Source organism: Dendronephthya gigantea, unplaced genomic scaffold, assembly GCF_004324835.1.
Source record: "Dendronephthya gigantea isolate DGI-Jeju-01 unplaced genomic scaffold, DenGig_1.0 000016F, whole genome shotgun sequence".
Lineage (NCBI taxonomy): Eukaryota > Metazoa > Cnidaria > Anthozoa > Malacalcyonacea > Nephtheidae > Dendronephthya > Dendronephthya gigantea.
This window is the reverse complement of record NW_021163026.1, coordinates 423,828-442,465: the sequence shown is the minus strand read 5'-3', so window position 1 is coordinate 442,465 and position 18,638 is coordinate 423,828. Positions and strand designations below refer to the sequence as shown.

Sequence of the window (18,638 nt, the reverse complement as noted above, 5' to 3'; positions counted from 1 at the left end):
TTCACTAGTTTCCTCAGCCGCTAATAGCCTGATACAGAGTTCTGGAGGTTGGTATACAGGCAATATTACCCGCATGGGAGGTTGTTTTGAGTCGGGTATCATCTTACGTTTTGCTCATCTTTCAAGTTTCAACCGACCTTGCGGGCATTCCAAATACGGAAGTCATGTCTTCAGACCACTTTATGAGAAGCTTTGGTGTATTTCTAAAAAAATCAAACCAGCATTACGAGAATGCCCGGACCTTGCAAAATTATCTTCCTCAGATCGTTAAAAAAGCTGTGTCGTCTATTATCATCGAGCAGCGACCTCAGTTCAATATCCTAGGCGTTGGAAGCGGTACTGGAGAGACTGATATTGAAATTGTTAACATAGTTCAGCGAGAGTTGATAAAAAAGCAGGAATGGAAACACATACGTATTTTGAATCGAGCTGTTGAGCCTGACGAGCCTTCAACCCAAGGATACAAGGAGAAAATTGCGAAAGTTGGCCATGCCACTTCTCCAAATTACGAAATCAGACAACAGACGTTTCAAGAGTACCAAAAATCCAATGAAGATCGTATGACATTTGATATCGTGCATTTTATTCACAGTTTGTATTATGTAGATCTTGAACAAACTGTGATGTATTGCGTAGAGAATCTGCTAGCCGAGAATGGTTATTTGGTTTGCCTGATAGGCAACAGCGACAGCATTCCTTGTAAGCTACTGTCGATAATGAGACAACGGAATCGCGACGATGCTATGACTAATCTCACCGAGTCCATAAGCATCGAGTTATCGGAAGAGCTCGTGAAGATTGTGGGAAAACACGGTTTAAAGCACGAGTTTTATCGCGCTGGAACGTTTCTAGATGTTAGCGAAGTATTCAACGAGGAATCGGAGGAAGGAAGCCTACTTCTCGACTTTCTGACCAACACTGAGAACTATCGTAAGATGGTGAGTCAACATGACTTGGAGGAGACGCTGGCAATAATCGAAGGAATGACCTTTGTCAAAGATGGAAAGCGTCTGGGAGACATAAAAGAATCGCTGCTGTTCATCTACAAGTAAAAATAAACTTCTTATGACTTCGCAGGCTTCGATATGGTAGACCATGTAGATTATTTGGTTTATTTCGAATAATAATGGAGTATATTTAACACAATTGTCTTTTGTTCTCGCTATTAAAGCAAACATGAAACAACGTGTCCGATGATCTCTATATATTACTGTGATGTTCTCTATAATTTATGCTAATAATATAAACTTGAATACTAATGTTAATGAGTATAAATGTTAACGAGTATAACTGATTAACTGTTAACATGTATAACTGTTAACAGACCATATGCATGTTCACACAGTAACGTTTTCGTGCGTTTCCACATCTGTCCTCATACCAAAACGGTTTCAAGCGCCGTCAGTTTGGATTAAAAATATTAGGCATATTTTTTCCTTGGATTGTGTGGACAGGGTGCTCAACAATAAAATGGACAGGAACGATTTTGAAAACGCTCAAAAACGCTCGTGTGCACATACCCTAAACTAGCAATTGGTTTGGACGAACTTTGGCCCAAAGAAAATAATTATGTAAATTAATTCAACATAAAACAGCGTAAAAAACCATAGGAAGCCCAGACAAATGAGTTGAAGTTAATAAAAATCCGTAAAACACTTGAGATATGTGTTAAAATTATAATATATAATGTAATATGCTACAAAACTACTGTTAGAACCATGTATGTAGCGTGCTCCAGAGGCGCTGCCATTTGACTATGCAACTAGTGACGTAACTTACTATATTATTAGGAAGGATGGAAACTCTCGCCTCAATTTTCAACATGTTCACAAATTAAAACACAAATTACTATAGTAAAACGGCACGTCGACTGCTAAATGCCTACCCTAGGTTTAAGTTGAATAATCAAACTATACTTTCATCACAAAAATAATGCTGAATTCAAAAGAAAGCGCTGGAAAAACGTACACAAACTTTGTAAATTTGCCGAAATTTTCGTGAATTCATGCGGGATGTAAGTACCTACCCAAAATGGTGGCGGCAGAAGAATCTGATTGGTCGAGAAAGGTAAACAAAGTATGATAAACCAATCTGATTGGTCGAGAAAGGTAAACAAAGAATGATCGACCAATCAGATTCTTTTGCCGCCGCCATTTTGGGTAGGTACTTACATCCCGCATGAATTCACGTAAATTTCGGCAAATTTACAAAGTTTGTGTACGTTTTTCCAGCGCTTTCTTTTGAATTCAGTATTATTTTTGTGATGAAAGTATAGTTTGATTATTCAACTTAAACCTAGGGTAGGCTATGGTGGCCGATCTCCGCCATAGCGAAATTTCCATTTATTTTTATATTTTCTAAAATAAATCAATTTAAAATTTAAATGTTGACTAAATAGGAAAAGCAATAAAAAACAAATGTAAAATAAGGAAAAATCAAAACAAAATGCACTTCAAAAAATAATGAAAAAGAAATGAAAATCAAATTATCTACGGCCGAGAACCGCCATAGCCCGCAATACTTAGAGGACTTATCATAGGGACTTAGTCATACTTCATATAGGCATAAGCCACGATTCAGCTTTTTGAGATTCAAACATGGCGAAGAAAAATGACACTTGGGAGACTTTCAGAGAAAAAATGAAGGACAAGCGGTGTAAAAAAGCACAAACTGCCGTAAATAATAAAGGGTTGAGTGCAGGGGACCAAATTGTACGTAATGGGGAACTTGTTGTTCAAAGACTAAGTTCTGAAGTATCGGGAAAAGCTCAAAAATACAGTCGGATTGGGGCACGTGAGTTTGTCCCATTTAACGAAGAAGAAGTCAGTATTCGTGCAATCAAAGCGGCATGCGAAAGACATTACAAGTCCCTATCGGGAGAAGGATTGATCTGTGATGTGTTAGCCGGCGACCAAGGGCCTTCTTGTCTATCGATGGAACATGTTCCTGACTTAAAAGTAGTACATGTAAGGTTCATCAAGCCACAAAAAATGAATGCTCGGCCGTCTACTTCGTCTGTGAGTCGTATATCCCAAGATATCATGGGAGGCGAAAACCCTGCATTCAGCTTCATGAGCGACTGCATTCAATTTAGAGAGAGTCCTGATAAAAGGAAGATTAAAAGTGAAAGATGTTCATCAAGCCCTGCAAAACGACCTGCCCCAAAAGCTTAACCATATCTGAAATGGTCAAACTTGGAAAGCTAATAAAGCCTGATGTCGCTGATACAACCACCAGAATGATAATTGATGTGTTCAGCTTTGAATTTAGCAGTTTATCATGGTCTGTACTCCCACAAGTTGTGGAATTTACTGTTGAAAATTCTGTACTGGGAGAAGGTAATGTATAAATGTGTTTAAATTGTGTATGGCAATAGTTGCAGTATTTTATATCTTGAAAGCCTAACGAACAATAGATTTTATTTATTTACAAGGATACATTTATTTATTCAAGGTGGTTTCCGCAAAGCGTACAAAGCTAGAAGCAACACAGCTGGTTTTGTAGGCAAAGATTGGGTCATAAAGAGGTACTTAGAAAAAACTGTCAGCGAGGTAACAAATGATCTTGGCCAATCTATGGAGGAGCAAACTAAGAAAGTGATTCAGATGCACCATCTTTCCAAAAATTTTGCTGATCAGCTATCAAAAACTGTGAAGCAGAAGAACATTTGTGACACGTTTGGTCCTGTCATGCAGTTTCAAATTGTTCACTTTGGCAAGATACAAGGCACAGGTGAATGTGTAACAATTGAGCCACACATTAAGGGTAAGTTTGTTAAATATGTAAACAATACTGGAGAACTATGTGTTCCTACTAGCCATTTGCTGGGCCAAAAAGCTGAGTGCTTGGTCCACTTTTCATATGAGAAGTCCAATTGCCAGTTAATGGTTCTTGATCTGCAAGGAAGCGGTCATCAGCTGTTTGACCCTGAAGTAGCTTCAGAAAAGCTTGTTGGTGAAGAAAAGGAATTTATGTTTTGTGCTGGAAACCTAAGTACAGAAGCAATCAAAACATTTGTTTCAAACCACAAGTGCAACAAATTTTGCCAGTTAGTTGGACTGAATTCAATAGCATAGGAGACATGTAGTGGTCAAGACTACCCTACTCTTATTGGTGCATTAATATCAACAATTAACCAACAGAGTTAAAGTTTTTTATATTCGTTTAGTGACGTTGATAGTTACTTGGAAAGGATTTGTTAGTCTGGAAATAGTTGAAACTTGAAAGATCAGTATTGACATTTTGTTGTTTTAATGTTTAGTTACTCTATAGAATAAAGAGAATTAATTTATTAAAAGATTCTCTCCTTTTTAATTGATAGCAATTTTATGTTTGAAAAGTACAGTGTATTTTTTTTGGTTCTTCTAATTGGTTCATTACAAGCATAAATCTTATGATAAATTCAAAAGCAACCTTTGAAAGGCAATAACAATATTATGCACTACAGCTTGTGAATTGTGGCCCTAGGTGTTTAAATATGATATGATTATGAGCCAAAAATAGTCATTTCAGATTGGGAAATTTGTTTTGTAGAATAACTCAAAAAACCTGAAACATTGTCATAATGCCACAAAATTGAATATTCTAAACAGTCATGTTGCTATTTTTAATAATTTTGACATCAACCTATAAACAGCTCTCAAAAAATTATACAGTTTGCAGTTGCATATGTTCACATAGGAAAAGAAAGGCAGTCTCACAATCTGATGGCTTTAAATTTGATGGTTCAGGAAGCAATTTCTCACACTGTGCCCTAAAACCAGAGTCTAGATAGTCATCATGTACTTCCAATACTCCTGACAGTTCTGCCACTTCTCTAATTTGATTATCATTGATTTTCCAACCTACAAAGCATGAAAAAGATAAATCAAATGTGGTTTGAACCTATTAACCCTTTAAACATTCTAAAGTTTTTTCTACTTGTGCTTAATTAATAAAAAACATAAGCATAGCATACCATTGCAAGGGAGTTTGCCTTTCCAAAAAATTTAACTATTTCTTATTTAATTTTCATGTTTCCCAACATGTTAGCAATGCATACATGAACAAATGATAATTTATCAGAAGAGTGAAAACATTTTAGAATAAGGATAATTTTTAACAACTAGATATGTGCACAAGTAGGGTGAAACTTGTAAAGGAATAGTTACTTGCATAGTGTACATACCACATTCTCTAAGACCATAATTTGTTGGGAAATCATATATGTGGTTTGGAATTCCATCTGGCAATACCGTATCCCTCTGTTTCCTTATTCTGTGGCTGTTCCATAGATGAACAAAACTGTCAATTTCCTTCTGAATCAAAGGGACCATTATGTATGCCAATAGACACCTACAAAATTATACCAAATTGTTAATACAGATACCAGTTTTGCATGGTTAAGATATAAATGTACAATGAATCTACCTGTGTGTTTCATTTTGAGGATCATAATGCCCTTGATCTTTAAGCCATAACAGTGGTGCTTTATAATACTTCTCCAACCTTTCATGTAGTTCTTTCCACCACCGTTCTATCTGTAATGCATCAAGAAAAATATTTAATTTTCTGACAAGACTTCATCAGTTGTGGTGGTACACTTATATAAAAGGCCTACTTTATATTATTCCTACATAAAAGCTTTTTTACCTGATTTGATGTTGATGGACCAAAAAGTACAGTTTCACCAGCCTCCATATCGCCATGTTGCTGGCGTAAGTATGCATGCATTGTGGCCATGGTACCAGTCTCTGTCCCTTTATCTACCCTTAACATGCTTGCAATGGTGTGCTGATTGTAAAGATATTCCAGATAAAAACGGCCAATCAGCTTTGGGTCACTATTGCTCATCCACACTTTCACCCACAGTACTTTTCGGCTACATGTGTCAAGGCAGCCATATACTGCAATAGGGAAAGTACTATTCTGGAAGCCCATTAGTTTATCGTGACCATCGAGTGAGTGCACAAAATTGGGACCGGGCGACGTGAAATTGCCCTTCTTCTTTTTCGTTTTAAAACCTGGAGCTCTGCATTCCAATCCTTTTGGGTCTAGTTCAAACATAACATCATATACTAGATCCCTTGGTACAGCAAGTTCATGAACCTGTCTTATTTTTTGATGCATGGCTCGGTAACCGAGCAGTTTACCAGGACCTTGTAATTCTTCCTGAACTGCATTTCGAACTTGATCAACTGAAATATTTCTGTTGGTACAACGTATTTCAAAATGGTTTAATCGCCGTTCTAACGTCCTAGAACTCCATGCATACTGGCTGAAGTCTCTTTGCATAAAGTCAAGAATTTCTTTATGCTTTAAGCGGCTATTTATATAATTTTGTAAAGCCTTCTTCAGTTGCAAATCATCCTGCCAACTATTGTTTCTTATTCGCGCCATTTTGAATGGCTTATGCCTATTCAGCCTATATGAAGTATAGCTAAGTGCCTATGATAAGTCCTCTAAGTATTGCGGGCTATGGCGGTTCTCGGCCGTAGATAATTTGATTTTCATTTCTTTTTCATTATTTTTTGAAGTGCATTTTGTTTTGATTTTTCCTTATTTTACATTTGTTTTTTATTGCTTTTCCTATTTAGTCAACATTTAAATTTTAAATTGATTTATTTTAGAAAATATAAAAATAAATGGAAATTTCGCTATGGCGGAGATCGGCCACCATAGGTAGGCATTTAGCAGTCGACGTGCCGTTTTACTATAGTAATTTGTGTTTTAATTTGTGAACATGTTGAAAATTGAGGCGAGAGTTTCCATCCTTCCTAATAATATAGTAAGTTACGTCACTAGTTGCATAGTCAAATGGCAGCGGCTCTGGAGCACGCTACATACATGGTTCTAACAGTAGTTTTGTAGCATATAACATACTTTAATTAATTTTAACACATATCTCAAGTGTTTTACGGACTTTTATTAACTTCAACTCATTTGTCTGGGCTTCCTATGAAAAAACGTAAATTTTAAGTTGTCAACGTGAATAAAGTGCTTTTTTTCATTGTCTTAGAACACATCAAAGAAGGCCCTACCAAACCGTGGCCAAAGAGCAAAGAGCTTGTGTTTTAATAAACCTTGGTAATTCTTAAAAAAGTTATTTTCTACTCTAAAGCTGTGGTTTTATTAATTCTCAGGCATTTTTACAGCGGTTGAAAAAAAAGCCAGCATTCGTACAAACAGGCTCAGGGGAAAAAATTATTCGCCGTTACGTACATGCATGAGAATTTTATTCCCTAACAGTGAATGTAGAAAAAACTCGTAAACGAGGCTCAAAGCCTCGAAATCCTGGACTTCGAGCCCTGTTGTGTTCATGGTTGGTTTGCGCTACTGCTATAGGGTACGAGGTTGTCCTGTTCCATTCTGTTCCATTCTATTTCTTGCAATAAGGTTGCTCCATGCTCGTGAAAAGCGACATAATACACTCGCAACTCATCCAATTATTTGAATGCAGTGACTAAAAGAAGAAATTTGTCAAAGAAACTGTTGTTGTTGTTTATGTTTATAAATTCACTGTGGTAACTATCAAAATGGAAACGGAAAAACTGAAAAGCCCGTTTCCAAACGGAAACACTAAAAAGCCCGTGCACTTATAGAAGGACCCCCCTATAATTAGCCCTTTCTCTTGAGCTTGTAACTAAAGCAAGTTTTATAAGAAAATCTCTCAAAAAACCTTCCGCGTGCACTTCGTTTCGTGTCCTAGTCGACTTAAAAAGTAAGTAAAATGTCCCTAACAATACATTCCCTCATTTGTTCGTAATGAATGGCGATTTCGCCTGGAGTTTTTGCTAAAAAAATTGAAGAATTTTTAGTCCACGTGGAAAGGACCGAAAGGTTTATATGTGCTTGGGTTGTGACTTGTGAGTCTATGACTGCTCGGTTTCCTTGTCTATGATATTTGTGATATGATATTCGACAGACTCCAGGGAAAACCCGTTTAAACTAGGCTGTATCTGTGTGTATACAAATTTGTAAAGTAGAAATGAAATCTAAGACCCCAAGTATATCTAAATATGCAAGGGGGGGTGTGTGTCAGATTTGAAAAAAACTTGAATTATAACTTTAACGAATTCACTACAATCACACTTTAAATTTTGTGAAAAGTTACGCCTCTCTTGTAATTTCCTTAAACATTTTTCGAAAAATTGTTAGTAAAAAAGTTCCATTTTTCTCATCCAGATTGTAGTCTGACACCACTAGAAACAACCCCTTAACTGGTTTCACCTTGTTTTACTCTTAAATGGTATTGCTAGATAATCAATCAACTCTGACAGTACCATATAAACGGTGAGATGGTCTATTACCAGAGTAAAATACCACAATAACACACACACAGATATATTAGGATTTACCAGCTGAATAGTGAATAGAGATAATGTTCTCCAGGTGAGAAGCTAACTGCTTCATAAAGGTAATTCAAAATTACTTATAGGATTTTGTATTTTTATTGTAGATGCGTTACGTGGCCGCATACTTGTTAGCCAATCTTGGTGGCAATGACTCACCTTCGGCCAAAGATATCAAAAAAATTTTGGAAAGCGTTGGAGTGAATGTTGATGATGAAAAACTAAACAAGGTTGTCTCTGAGTTGAATGGAAAAGACATCAATGAGGTTATTCTTTCATCACACATTCAATAATTTTAACCATAGATTTATTTTGTGTAGTGAAATTTATTTTGTTTTCTTGTTGTATCTTCCTGATAAATATACATGTATTCATTAAGTCACATGATGGGATATATGTTTTCATATTAATGGTTTCCTTGAATTGTAATTAGCAACATTACTTGGCAAGAGAAAGTAACATCAAAATATCCAATGTTTATTATGTTTTGCACATATTCTGAAAGTTGTATTCACCTGTTTAATTCATTTGTTGATAAAACACTCTAAAAAAGGTATTTCTTTCAGGTGATTGCAGCTGGTAAGGAAAAGCTAGCTGGCATACCAACTGGTGGTATGGTAAGCAGTGGTGGTGGTGGTGCTGCAGCAGCAGGAGGTGGTGGTGATGCCGGAGGGGCCGCTAAGGAAGAAGAAAAGAAAGAGGAGAAAAAGGAAGAGTCTGAGGAGAGTGATGATGATATGGGCTTTGGACTCTTTGACTAAACAAGTGTAGTTTGATTTCAAAAGCAAGAAATAAATGTTGAAAACATAATTTGTGTGGAAGTGTATATTCTGGCCTCAAAAGAAATTCCATCAAATGGGTAGGGTGTGGTATTTCATGATTTTAGGTACAAGAGGGCAATCACAAATGATTAAATCAGGAATCTAATTGGCAAAAATCAGAAATTTGATATAAATATTGATGAACCCAGAAGGCAACATAATGTTGCAATACAGAAAATGTGTTATATTCTGCCAAAAATAATGTTTTTTGAAAAGTTATTTACATGACACAGTAAGTTCATTTGTGCAGATACTATGTCATCTGTTCAAAAATGCACTCACAAGTTCTCTTATATGTCAGCGATGGTCGCTGTCCCCTTAGCTTTTAAGAAACCTGGTGCAAAAATGCCATTTAAATTTCTTGCCTTGCGGATAACAAGCAGTGATTAATCTTAGCACATGAATTGCCTTAGAAGTGGCTGAAAACCAGCCAATGAGCTTCATCTGGCAAATTAAACTCAAATGTTTCCCACTTTCCATGGTCGTGAATTGTTCTGAAACAAGTCGTTTCAACCGATGTGAAATAGTTCGGTTCAAACCTGTCATTGCTGACCACATAGAAATACAGCAACCATGTTAACGACCGTAACGACTGAATATGTAAACCACGACTCGTTCGGGCATCTCTGGTGATCATCTACCCGTGCCACTATAACAACAAGGTTAGAACTTGTATTGGAATGAATATTCTCCTAACCTCGTCCCCATCCTTCACGTGGCATGTTTTCCATTGTTTAGTGTCTCCGTTCCCGCTCGTAAATCCTTTCGCTTTTCCCTTCAGCTTGACAAACAAACCTTGCTGCAGTGAACAGGTAGTCACTTAATCTGAAAGACGATGATGGGGAGTGTTTGAGCTTGTCGCCCCTTTCGGGATTGTTAGCTTATCTATCGCTTCGGAAATAAATCTTTTAACAGTGGAGAGGAAGAGGGGTGATGAGCTAAGAGATGGGATTTGAGAGGAGAGTGATTAGTGCAGGGGGAGGAAATTTTATAAAATAGAGACCTATTAGTTATGGGCTAATTAGAGATGGCTAATGAGCTGAGAGAGATAGAGACTATAGAGATGTTTATAATGGAAAGGTCCACTATGTATAGAGCTCACTAGAAAGACGGCTACCGAGCTAGGAGAGGGGGTGACCACATAGGGGTTTATAGGGGAAAGGTTGATTGCTCAGAAGTCCACCCTCCACACACAAAAAATCGGATTGTCTGTTTATGGTTAAATCGTGTTTTACGGTTACTTTGGATATTGCATAAGTTCATAATGAAGGTATTACCTGTTAACGTAACGTAACACTTCACCATCTACGCCTCCCGCACGAACCAAGGGCGAAATTCTGAAACAGAGAGATCTTTAAATTTTGGATCAAAACAAATCGCCTGCAGTTATTGCCTTTCTATCAATACTCGTTAGAAATTGAAAGCCTGGTTTACTCCTAAAAATCCCTGATTTCAATCATTTCATTGATTTTACACTGCACTTTACACCCGCACTAACCTCCTCTCTGCCCTTCTACAAATGGATCTTGCGAGGTGGAGGCTTGCACTGCTCTTTCCCCCAGACTGCAAGGTAAAATACAAATTTATGAAAGTATTTTGTTCCAAATCTTACCTGCGTACGTTACAAGGTGGAGTCTAAGAGTTTCTAAGTATTTAAAAACATTACAAAATGTTCAACAAACTTAGTCTAACAACCTTACTCTTCCAGGTGACCAAACATGTCAAAATAGAAATCCATTCTGCAGTATTTAATCGATTATATCTTTATTTATATCATCGACTCTATCGTTTATTTATAAGTTTAAGGTCTATAACACTGATATAAATTTGAGACTGAGATAAAGTATATTTAAAGAGATATTAAGTGGTTTCAACGGAAAAATGGACTTTTATTTCACAAATCACAACTAGACTGAACAATAGTCCAGTAGTCCTATAAAGTCCTTTCCCGCCATTTCAGATCATATAAAAAGGGGGAGTTATTTAGCTTTCAGGGGCCGGTTGTATCAAGCCCGTTTAGCTTAAGTTCAAAATAGAAAGCAAGTCTATCGTTTTATTCATGAAGCAAACTAAATGTTTTTAACCTTAATACAAAGATACTGTTTACAACTACTCATTCAGTGCATAAAATTCAAGTTGACTCATTCAAGAGAGATGTAAGAGTGTTATTTAATTTTGACTTATCCGCCGTTTAAGCTAAACGGCCTTGATACAACCTGGCCCTGCATGTTATTTCTTTTCCATGATGTCATAATCTGTATGGTCGTCGGCCTTATTAAGTATACTTACTGGCAAAATAAAGTTGGTTAGTTCCGGAAGTTGTGAGTGGTATCGATCAATCCATGTTTCCAGACGTTCAACTTCTCCGGATTGAAAACGCGTCTTATCTGCAAAACATTCAAGTATGAGAAACAATTGAATTGGGAAATACGGGGGGTCGGGGATGAAGATTTTGTATCCTATAATCATTTTATCACTGCATAGTTTTAGTGTAAGATTTACGCAAGATTACCCAACATACATGTACATATATAGGCTATATAGCTATATATACATAAAGTTTTCTTTAAACGTGAAGTATCATCAGTACAATGTAGGAAATATGCAATAGGCTAGCTATGAAATACATTCTAAAAGAGTCGGTATACAGCATGTGTAACGAAGGACTACGGTTCTATTTGGTTTTCGTGTGCATGCATGGAAGTCGGAAAATCCGGATGAATACAAAGATTTCAGACTTGCTTTATTTAAACGAAGAGAGTGCATGACGACTGACGAGGAATCAAAAGACCCACGACCAGGTAAGCTGCTTCAAAGCTGAACTCGCCGCGTTAGATTTTCTTAAAGTGTAATGAAAATCCCTGGATGAAAACATTAATTTCTTGCAAATAATCTGTAGTTTGACCAAGTTTTGAAATAAGTTACTCTGTCTCTGACTATATATGTTGTAAGTTTCAGAAGGCTTCTCTTCTTGCTGTTTACAGTGCGGTAAAACACAGATTCTCGCGTCTTACTATACGCGGTACAACATTCAAATGACAAATCTTTTCCTTGGTCATGAATCTTGTCCTTGCACGGAAAATTAAATTTCAAGTCCGGATTAATAATATTCGGCTATAGTTTTCCGTTCGACAATTGGCATCGCATTTAATAATTGAACGAGTTTCTAGCCGTCATCATCGTGTGGCAGTCCTAAATCTTGTATGGCTCGCTATTATTGATGAACAACGCCAATGGCAATGGCTATATGCCTATGTTGCACGGCATATGACATGATTACTAAATTAGTAAATAAATAAATTTAACTAACCGACTTTTTTCTCATTTGTTGAGGATCTCGGCGTAGCTATGTTGGCACCGACATCTTGCAAAATACATTGAACCTACGAAAGAAAATGAATGGCGCTGTTATATATAGTCTCATTCGGACATCGTATGACTTTTAATTAATTCTATATTTATTCTCGTATTTACTATCTAGTTCTTATATAATATATATACATAATATTTAGTTCTATATACAATTCAGTGTAACTTATATCTGTACATATACCTAATTGCTGAGTGAAGATTCTACTGTGCATACATGGATAAATGAAATAAACCTGATTGCCGTCATATCGTATCTCGGCTGGCGAAAAATTTCGGACGGCAACGTGGTGTGCTGGATATGTCATCAAAGTATCTCTCCAGACAGTACTCAGTAGGTTAATTCATTAGTGTAAAGCACAGTGAACACAATATTATACTCCCCTTGCGATCCCCAGATTGTGCCAATCGTCTGGGGATGGAAGCCAGTTAAGTGCATAAGCAAGTCTGTCCGTTGCCATTGGCAAAAGACGACCAGTTTTATAATTTTATTGTCATTGTCATGTGCACTTTTAAAATGACGTATGATTTTTTACTAGAACGTTACAGTCCTCAGATATAACTTTATATAGAAACCCGATTGACTTTCACTATTAGACTATCAGTGTCTAGAAAAGTCAAGACACAAGTGTTCATTTAATTAATGTAAAGTTGACGTTTTATTTAAAATTTTAAAATGCCGTCCCGTGCCGACCTTGTTTGCAGTTTCAGGTTTTAAAAATCTTCCGGCCTGATATTTCGATAATGCAGAAAAAACATAAGAAAATTTGTGTTCTATAATTAGGTTGTTTTTCACGTTTTTCTGAAATATGATTGGCTGCGTAAAAACAAACAAGCCATGCAGTCATGCACTTAACTGGCTTCCCAGACATAAATTCTCAACGATTGAAACAACCTTGGACCGCATGGAAGTACAATATTGCCGGCGTTTACTGTACTACAAACGATTTTACTTACTACAGGAAAGATATTTTGATGACATCCAGCACTAGGTCGGCAATTTTTTACCGACCTGAGATGACGATAGTTGGCAATCATCGGCAATATACATACATGTGCGATTGCCGACCTGAATTCAGAAGGCGACAGTGAGACTGGCTCAGTGAACTTTGTATAAAAAGATCAAACCTCTTGAAGTTCTTCCACGATTCCATGACCTTCATCAGCACAGAATTCTGAAGCGACTCTTTAAACGGAATAATATACGTGGTCAATTTTGCAGATATGAAAGGTTAGAAGGCTATACAAACGTTTTCACGGCCCGACACGGGACTGGAAGAAATATTTCGCACAGCACTCGAATGAATTCTTTCAGTTTCCTTGTGACAGACTGGCAGTCGGGCGAACAAATGAAATAGCAACTGCAAATAGCGTTTTGCGATGCCAGTGGAGCAACTAATTTTTCTTCTTGGTTGGATTTGAAAATATGTTTTATTCCTTTCGAATAGCCACACAAGTTTTAACACTCAACTGACTTCGACATCCCCGAGCATGATGAATTGTGATTTACGTACCCTTGGGGGATCAAATACAGGGTGTCTAAAAAAAAACGCAAACACTTAAATATGCAAGACATTAATACAGCTCTAAAGCACAATAGATAAGCACCTCTGGGAATGGAAAATGGCTCTTAATCCTTCATTTACAATGCTAAAAGTCATTTTAGCTGAACTGTGGTGCAAACCCGAACAATATTAATATTCTTGCATATTTAGGTGGTTGCGTTTTTTTTGAGACACCCTGTATAGTCAATTCATAAATATCTGATTTGAACAGAGTTTGAATGTTTTCATTATACACTCACTGTAGAACCGGCGACCATTAATACGAGATAAAAAAGAAAAAAATTTAAACGAAAATGGTAAAAACAAATGATGCAAGAAAAGATTATTTATATTGTAATCTATAAGATGTCCACAAAGAGATTCAGGTAAAATTATGTAAATTTGTTTTATTTTCAAATGCGTAGCATGCCTTTATACTGTCACATAACTTAATTGCATCAATCTCGCTTGCTCGGTCTTTGCCGAGAATTACATTGGTACTTTTCGCACAAATTTCGCATACGGGTATTTTGCTTGGTCTTTACCAAACTAAACAAAGCCCACTGGCACTGTCCGATCGTGCATGGTGAATACTGAAGAAGTTAGTTAACGTCACGGTCGGTATTCCTTATCATACGAAAGGAACAAGGAGAAATTTCGTTTTAAGTCAATTCAGTTGCAAATTTGTTTACATTTTCACTAACTCAATCAAAATGCATGAATATTGACTACTTCCAGTAAAAAGGTAGCTACATGAATTATTTTACAAGAAATTGATTTGCTGAGCCTGAAAATGTAAACAAATTAGTTTAAAATGAAATACTCCCTTGTTTATGATAAATGGTTTATTTCTTACCCAATAGCTGATGATAGTTCATCTGTGGTTCCAAGAGCTTCAAATATTTCATCATCTTTGGGTCGTCGCTCACCAAGAAAATTATAGGAGTACCCTGAAAAAGAAAGCAAGCCTGATGCTGTGTTCACAGCTTTCTTTTGATTGGTCATATCTACTCAGGGTTGAACTATATTCCAGGTATGGGAAAAACTACAACACTCCACTTTTAAAATTACAACAGCAGATTTTGCAAGGTAAGTAAAAAAAAATTTCAAAGATAGAAGACTTTACAAGTACGTGCAACCAACAGAGCATGTTTAAGAAGGCCCTACACACCTCCTGCAAAAATTTTTGATTATCTATATGGCTTTGAAATGCTCTTTCCTACCCTGTGAGAAAAACATAATGCACATGATAGCAAATATTCATAATACCTTTGTCACCCTTTTTTGTATAAATTTTCATATTTGAAAGTCTAGAAGAATGTGCATAAAATTCTTTAGATTGACAATTCACAATCGCTAGATAGTGAGTCAGCTCCAAACAAAACTGTGAAATCTGTACTATATATATATATATATATATATATATATATATATATATATATATATATATATATATATATATATATAACCCCACCCTGGGGTTATGGGTAGCATGGTACACCTCTTTCAACTTTCTAAAGTCAATCCTTCATCTCTATTCTGGAAGTAATTGACACATGTTAAACTTGTTATAAATAATCGGATTAAGGTCTTAAATCAGACTGCACTAGCAGTAGACAGTATAGACTATATTTCCTAGAGGATCAGCAAAACTGTAGAGACAACTGAGACAAGAGCAGGACCCTAGCCAACCTCGTACCTCGGGTTTTCGAGAGACTTAATTGGAGGGGGCCCCCCTCGTCTTATGCCCGACTGATTTCTTTTGTTCAAACATCCAAATAACCCGGTCCGGCCGGTGTGGCGGTCTCATTGCTCCCCCGGTCTGAGCCATCCTCTTATCACAATGCGCATATTTAATATGCCAGAAGAGGGATCACTTAGAAGTTGCTATAAAACGTACATGCGGCCAGACTTTGCACTAAGTAAAAAGCAAATCGACTTCAATACCTTGTGAGGGACAAGTTCCTCGCTACTTTAAACGTAGTTCCAACGTTTTCCAAGCGAATTTTACTGTACAAATTTCTCACCATTGAAAAGGTTGCCATTTTTAAATAGAGAAGGTGAGATACTGCAATACTTCATATAACATTGCATTATTTGTCTGTCATTACCGATCTTTGTTTCTTCGTTCACTCTGTTTATCGTATTTGTTTTTGCGCAATATCCGGAGTCGCAAGGCTTTACCTTGAGAATTTATACTTGAAAAGAGACTTTTTTTAAAAGAAATTGAAATGACGAAACTGCGTGTAGCTATCGTTGGCGCTGGGGGAAGTGGTTTGACGGCGATAAAATGTTGTCTGGATGAAGGCTTTGAACCTGTCTGTTTTGAACAAGAAACTTACGTTGGTGGAATGTGGAAGTTTACCGAGGAAAATAGTATTTCGAGTTCTGTGTATCGCTCCACGGTAATAAACACAAGCAAAGAGATGATGTGCTACAGCGATTTTCCCATGCCAAAAGAGTTCCCTCCCTTCATGCATAACACATTTGTCATGAAGTATTTTCAATTATACGCTCAGAATTTTGGCTTGGAAAAGTACATTCGATTTGGTCAGAAAGTGTTGAATATCAGTAGATCTTCCGACTTTGAGAAGTCTTGCTCTTGGAAAGTTACCTCAAAGCCAGTTGTTGGTGACAGTGAGGAGATCAAAGTTGAGATATTTGATGCTGTTATGGCATGCACTGGACACCATTGGCAACCATCCTGGCCAACTTTCAAAGGAATGGAGCTGTTTGAGGGTGTTCAGATGCACAGTCATTCCTATAAAGACTTCAAGGGATTTGAAGAGAAAAATGTCCTTGTTATAGGTAAAAATAGAAAATGAGTTACCATAAAATATGTGGTAATATCATTAGTTACATAAAATAGAATCTTCAGTATATTCACCTACCTTAGCAATTAGCCATCAACCCCCTCAACCCATATCTCCCATATACATGCCCCTTACCCCATATATCCCATATATGTGCCCCTTACCCCATATATCGCAAATGGTTCTAAACCTACCCTTTTTCATGAAGTATATTCAAGAAAAATTCAGGCATTCTGATTGGCTTAGCCTTAAAATGTGAACAAACTACATTTTGATTTGTAAGATCTTTAACTGTAATTTAAATTTGTAAAAAGAACAACTACGTGCTTAAGCCCCTTGATTTACAATATGCCCCGAAACAATTCTCTCCATGTGATTTTCCTCAGCATGAATTAATTAAGCCGTAACCAAAAACCTTTTAGGTATTGGTAATTCTGGTGGTGACATTGCTGTTGAATTAAGTCGTCATGCAAAACAAGTTTATCTCAGTACCAGACGAGGGTCGTGGGTACTTTCCAGGCTTGCCGAGGGGGGGTTGCCAGTTGATATGGTGTATACTACAAGATTTTTTAGCTATATTCCGAAGGCACTAGTAGCCAGTACAGTCATATCAAAGGTCAACAAGCGATTCTGCCACTCTACATACAGCCTCAAGCCAAGCCACTCCATCATTGGTCAACACCCAATGGTGAATGATGCCTTACCACATCAGATCATCACTGGATCTCTGATTGTGAAACCTAATGTAGCACAATTCACAAAGAACAGTGCTGTATTTGATGACGGTTCAACCATCAGCAACCTTGATGCTGTGATTTTTTGTACCGGTTATGATATGAGGTTTCCATATCTGGAAATCGAACCGGAAATCCTGATGGAGAATAAAGTCAATTTGTATAAGTTTGTTTTCCCACCTTTCCTGAAGAGAACCACATTGGCTGTGATTGGAAATGTTCAACCCTGGGGAGCTATCAATCCCATCAGTGAGCTGCAATCTAGGCTGGCTTGCCGTGTCTTTGGGGGACAGGTCAAGTTACCAACTGAGGAAGAAATGAACATGGATATTTCTATGAAACGAGAGGAAATGGGGAAACGTTATTATGCCACCAAGAGGCATATAGTGCAGGTAGATATGCTTATATGGTCAATGCAGAGGGGTAAATGAAAATTTCTTATCTTCAACTAACATTTCTTAGAAATTTGTAGAAATTTCCTAGAAATTTGTAGCAACCAAAGCATGTCACATCTTTTCTTGTACCTTATAGGTTGATTTCACTCCGTATTGTGATGAGCTGGCAGAGATGATTGGCTGTAGGCCAGATATCATGAAATTGTTCCTTACTGATCCTTTACTTGCTCTTAAATGTTTATTTGGTCCATGCACGCCATCACAATATCGCTTGATGGGTCCTGGCGCTTGGAGCGGGGCCAAAGAGGCCATTGAAAAGGCACACAGCAATACTATTTATGCTACAAAAACAAGAAACATCAAAGAAAACGACGCCGGTTCTCGAGTAATGATGCTGGTCATGATTGCCGGAATCATTTTAGCAATAATTGCATTTCGGTTTGTAGTTTGAATGTGCCGTGTCTGATTTCAATCCAAGGCCAAGCAGTTATTTTGCTAGAGCCCTTCAATTTTGTGGTTGAATATTTTTTGATGAGCCGAAAATACATTTAGTTCACGCAAGCTCGCGGGTCTTTTATCCCGCGAAATATACTGTACATTCCGATAAAATTAGATTTAATAAAGTTATACTA

The 18,638-nt window shown here is 37.1% G+C and overlaps 6 protein-coding genes across 7 annotated transcripts; 4 read left to right on the top strand and 2 right to left on the bottom strand.

The window, feature by feature from the left end:
- The first annotated feature begins 104 nt into the window (after positions 1–104).
- LOC114520662 (histamine N-methyltransferase A-like) lies at positions 105–7,076 on the top strand. Its single transcript, XM_028540983.1, has 2 exons — positions 105–1,048; positions 6,998–7,076. Exons 1-2 carry the CDS (start codon positions 165–167, stop codon positions 7,074–7,076), a joined length of 963 nt encoding a protein of 320 aa, XP_028396784.1. The 5' UTR covers positions 105–164.
- On the top strand, positions 3,178–4,287 carry LOC114520614 (myosin heavy chain kinase B-like). Its single transcript, XM_028540922.1, has 2 exons — positions 3,178–3,338; positions 3,454–4,287. The coding sequence occupies exons 1-2, from the start codon at positions 3,185–3,187 to the stop codon at positions 4,074–4,076; spliced, it is 777 nt and encodes a 258-aa protein (XP_028396723.1). The 5' UTR covers positions 3,178–3,184; the 3' UTR covers positions 4,077–4,287.
- LOC114520613 lies at positions 4,412–6,521 on the bottom strand. The gene is made up of 4 exons (XM_028540921.1): positions 5,632–6,521; positions 5,410–5,519; positions 5,168–5,334; positions 4,412–4,844 (listed from the first exon to the last, which is right to left on the bottom strand). Exons 1-4 carry the CDS (start codon positions 6,376–6,378, stop codon positions 4,648–4,650), a joined length of 1,221 nt encoding a protein of 406 aa, XP_028396722.1. The 5' UTR covers positions 6,379–6,521; the 3' UTR covers positions 4,412–4,647.
- Positions 7,077–7,600: 524 nt separating the features above from the next.
- On the top strand, positions 7,601–9,140 carry LOC114520609 (60S acidic ribosomal protein P2-like). The gene is made up of 3 exons (XM_028540916.1): positions 7,601–7,699; positions 8,438–8,596; positions 8,897–9,140. The coding sequence occupies exons 2-3, from the start codon at positions 8,438–8,440 to the stop codon at positions 9,089–9,091; spliced, it is 354 nt and encodes a 117-aa protein (XP_028396717.1). The 5' UTR covers positions 7,601–7,699; the 3' UTR covers positions 9,092–9,140.
- LOC114520608 (corrinoid adenosyltransferase-like) lies at positions 9,034–16,118 on the bottom strand. 2 transcript variants are annotated; one of them, XM_028540914.1, is made up of 9 exons: positions 16,012–16,118; positions 15,334–15,374; positions 14,921–15,014; positions 13,649–13,706; positions 12,462–12,534; positions 11,441–11,538; positions 10,650–10,714; positions 10,429–10,488; positions 9,034–9,976 (listed from the first exon to the last, which is right to left on the bottom strand). In XM_028540914.1, the coding sequence occupies exons 1-9, from the start codon at positions 16,107–16,109 to the stop codon at positions 9,886–9,888; spliced, it is 678 nt and encodes a 225-aa protein (XP_028396715.1). In that variant the 5' UTR covers positions 16,110–16,118; the 3' UTR covers positions 9,034–9,885. The 2 variants fall into 2 exon arrangements, with proteins under 2 accessions (XP_028396715.1, XP_028396716.1); XM_028540915.1 differs by lacking the exon at positions 16,012–16,118 and adding an exon at positions 14,035–14,059 and having other exon boundaries at positions 15,334–15,371.
- A 63-nt stretch (positions 16,119–16,181) lies between these two features.
- On the top strand, positions 16,182–18,624 carry LOC114520487 (dimethylaniline monooxygenase [N-oxide-forming] 5-like). The gene is made up of 3 exons (XM_028540766.1): positions 16,182–16,872; positions 17,300–18,003; positions 18,143–18,624. The coding sequence occupies exons 1-3, from the start codon at positions 16,296–16,298 to the stop codon at positions 18,455–18,457; spliced, it is 1,596 nt and encodes a 531-aa protein (XP_028396567.1). The 5' UTR covers positions 16,182–16,295; the 3' UTR covers positions 18,458–18,624.
- Positions 18,625–18,638: the final 14 nt, after the last annotated feature.

Bases quoted from the DNA above. Each gene is read 5' to 3' on its own strand.
- LOC114520662 (XM_028540983.1), top strand. From the start codon at position 165: ATGTCTTCAGACCACTTTATGAGAAGCTTTGGTGTATTTCTAAAAAAA. The intron at 1,049-6,997 runs GTAAAAATAAAC...TCATTGTCTTAG, and splicing joins TCGCTGCTGTTCATCTACAA to AACACATCAAAGAAGGCCCT.
- LOC114520614 (XM_028540922.1), top strand. From the start codon at position 3,185: ATGGTCAAACTTGGAAAGCTAATAAAGCCTGATGTCGCTGATACAACC. The intron at 3,339-3,453 runs GTAATGTATAAA...TATTTATTCAAG, and splicing joins AAATTCTGTACTGGGAGAAG to GTGGTTTCCGCAAAGCGTAC.
- LOC114520613 (XM_028540921.1), bottom strand. From the start codon at position 6,378: ATGGCGCGAATAAGAAACAATAGTTGGCAGGATGATTTGCAACTGAAG. The intron at 5,520-5,631 runs GTAAAAAAGCTT...GATGCATTACAG, and splicing joins GTCCATCAACATCAAATCAG to ATAGAACGGTGGTGGAAAGA. The intron at 5,335-5,409 runs GTAGATTCATTG...ATAATTTTGTAG, and splicing joins CCTCAAAATGAAACACACAG to GTGTCTATTGGCATACATAA.
- LOC114520609 (XM_028540916.1), top strand. From the start codon at position 8,438: ATGCGTTACGTGGCCGCATACTTGTTAGCCAATCTTGGTGGCAATGAC. The intron at 8,597-8,896 runs GTTATTCTTTCA...TATTTCTTTCAG, and splicing joins ATGGAAAAGACATCAATGAG to GTGATTGCAGCTGGTAAGGA.
- LOC114520608 (XM_028540914.1), bottom strand. From the start codon at position 16,109: ATGGCAACCTTTTCAATGGTGAGAAATTTGTACAGTAAAATTCGCTTG. The intron at 11,539-12,461 runs GTTAGTTAAATT...AATGTTTTGCAG, and splicing joins AACAAATGAGAAAAAAGTCG to ATAAGACGCGTTTTCAATCC. The intron at 10,489-10,649 runs GTTAGTGCGGGT...TCTCTGTTTCAG, and splicing joins TGTAGAAGGGCAGAGAGGAG to AATTTCGCCCTTGGTTCGTG.
- LOC114520487 (XM_028540766.1), top strand. From the start codon at position 16,296: ATGACGAAACTGCGTGTAGCTATCGTTGGCGCTGGGGGAAGTGGTTTG. The intron at 16,873-17,299 runs GTAAAAATAGAA...AAAACCTTTTAG, and splicing joins GAAAAATGTCCTTGTTATAG to GTATTGGTAATTCTGGTGGT. The intron at 18,004-18,142 runs GTAGATATGCTT...TGTACCTTATAG, and splicing joins CCAAGAGGCATATAGTGCAG to GTTGATTTCACTCCGTATTG.